The sequence below is a fragment of the Olea europaea genome, unplaced genomic scaffold (genome assembly GCF_002742605.1).
Source record: "Olea europaea var. sylvestris unplaced genomic scaffold, O_europaea_v1 scaffold3035, whole genome shotgun sequence".
Taxonomy (NCBI): domain Eukaryota; kingdom Viridiplantae; phylum Streptophyta; class Magnoliopsida; order Lamiales; family Oleaceae; genus Olea; species Olea europaea.
Window position 1 is genome coordinate 38102 of NW_019249033.1, and position 2080 is coordinate 40181.

Here is a 2080-nt window from a genome sequence, read left to right on the forward strand (position 1 = left end):
CCTATCCATTAGCATCCACTTAAATAAAGATTAACGATACTTAAAGCAGAAGCTGGACAATTAAGATAAGAATAATTAAAAATTCATAAAAGTCCGTAGCTATCTCCTCAGCTCAGATAAAGAAGATTTGTAATGGGTAGAAGATTGATTAAAATATTTTTCTGTAACCGCCCCTATTTAAGTAACACCATTACTTTTTGCTCCTGAATTTCAGACAGCCCACCATCTCTGTTTCTTTAACAAACAGAAGATTTATGCATGCGAATAGCAATTGATGAAACAAGAAATTAATAATTTCTCCATTAACATCCTCAGAATCTTCATCATTCCAACGATATTAATAACTAATTAAACAAGATTAAAAGCCTAATAAGTAGTAGAAGAAGAAGAGACTAAAGAACCCAGATTCTTTTTTTTTTTTCCCTGTCGGCTAACACTTATTAAATCCATAATCCATCAAAAGTTTTTATGAAGAAGAAGAAGACCCATTAGTACCAAGAACATGAGGACTGTTGCCACTGTTATCATGAAGGTGGTGCTGACTCAAATCTTGACCACGGATGTTAATTTTGCTGTCATTGTTGTTTTCCTGGTCGTGGTGGTGATATTGGACGGAAGTAGCAGCGGCGATGGCAGTGGTAGGGTCGACATTGGCGTTGGTGGTATCGAACGTGTTATTTCTACTGCCTATAGTACCATGGGCGATACCATTACCGTTGCCATTGTTGGTGGGTGGAGCAGTGGGAGAGATGACACTGTTAGATAAGTGCTGATCTCTTTTGCCAAAAGTGGTCTTGTTGTTATGCATCCACACTTTGAATACCCCTTTGTCGACACCAATTTCACTGCAGAATTCTGTAATAGAATCTTCATCTCTTTTCTGCATTTTCCACCCAACTCTCTCGGCGAACTGGAGCATTTTTTCCTTTTGATCTTGTGTGAACCTTGTTCTGAAACGCTTCCTGCCATTGGGATTTGAAGACAGAGGTGCGGAAGTGGAGTTGGGAGTAGTGGAAATTGGTGTGTTGCTGTCAGGCGGTGGACCGGATGGGCCATGGCTAAGAGCCAACAGCATGTGGGGTGCTGAGGGGTAGTAAGATGAAGAGATCGGCGGTGGGGAAGGCGAATTTGGGCTGCTGCTGTTCCCGAGATTCGCCGGCGGCGGGGGTGGAGGATGGTGACGATGGTGCGGCTGGTAGTCAAGAGCAGGTGTGGCGTTAGGTGGAAGTGGATCTTCCGGTTCGCGGCGGTGGAAATTCCGGTGACATCCACACGCGGCGCATTTTAGCGAAGTAGGCTCAGATGGATTCGCAGTAGGGGACGGCATGAACTCTCCACAACCATCCACAGCGTGGCCACCCAAACTCGCGGCGTGATTCTTCAGACATTCTTTGTAGTTCACAACAACCGGATGGTGGTTGTTGAAATTCCCTTGATAAAGCTGCAGCGGCGCGTGCCTCTTCAACAAGCCGTTGGTGAAAGACAAAGGCTTTGAATTTGTGGTCTGGATCCGAGTGGGCGTCTCATTCTCAGCTTCTGGTGTCTTGACAGTGGCTGTTGCAGTCGAATTGCTTAAATCCATGTTTGAAACATCAAAGGAATTTAACGAAATTTAAATTTTGATGAACACAGTTAGGGCTAGGGTTTTTGAGGGGAAAAAAATAATCTCTCTCTATGTGGGTAGAGAATCTCAATGGAGAGATTATGGAAAGGAAGAAGAGAGTTGCGGTGTGGGGTGGGTGGGTGTGTGGTAGTGATAATGAGTAGTGATGACTGTAGATAATAAAAAAAATCTTGACTATGTGGCTGTGCTTCTTAACCACATGTTTTTTTTAACCTGGGTTCTAATCCATGGTTAACTTTGTTAGCGGACCCCACTGAGTCATAAATACGGGTTACACAAATTTTCATCCCTCTTTGACTCGCTTGAAAACTCAGTTGACTGCAATATCACCTTCAAGTTTTCTTTGTTTCTTTGTAAGCTTTAACCTCTTGTACTCTTTTTTGGTTAATGGGGTTTGGGGAAATACATTGAAAATGAAAAAGAAAAAGAAAAAGAAAAAGAAAAAGAAAAAGAAAA

At 42.5% G+C, this 2080-nt stretch overlaps 1 protein-coding gene across 1 annotated transcript; it reads right to left on the reverse strand.

The window, feature by feature from the left end:
- Positions 1 to 271: 271 nt before the first annotated feature.
- On the reverse strand, positions 272 to 1753 carry LOC111384885 (zinc-finger homeodomain protein 9-like). Its single transcript, XM_023009226.1, has one exon. The coding sequence runs from the start codon at positions 1580 to 1582 to the stop codon at positions 467 to 469; it is 1116 nt and encodes a 371-aa protein (XP_022864994.1). The 5' UTR covers positions 1583 to 1753; the 3' UTR covers positions 272 to 466.
- Positions 1754 to 2080: the final 327 nt, after the last annotated feature.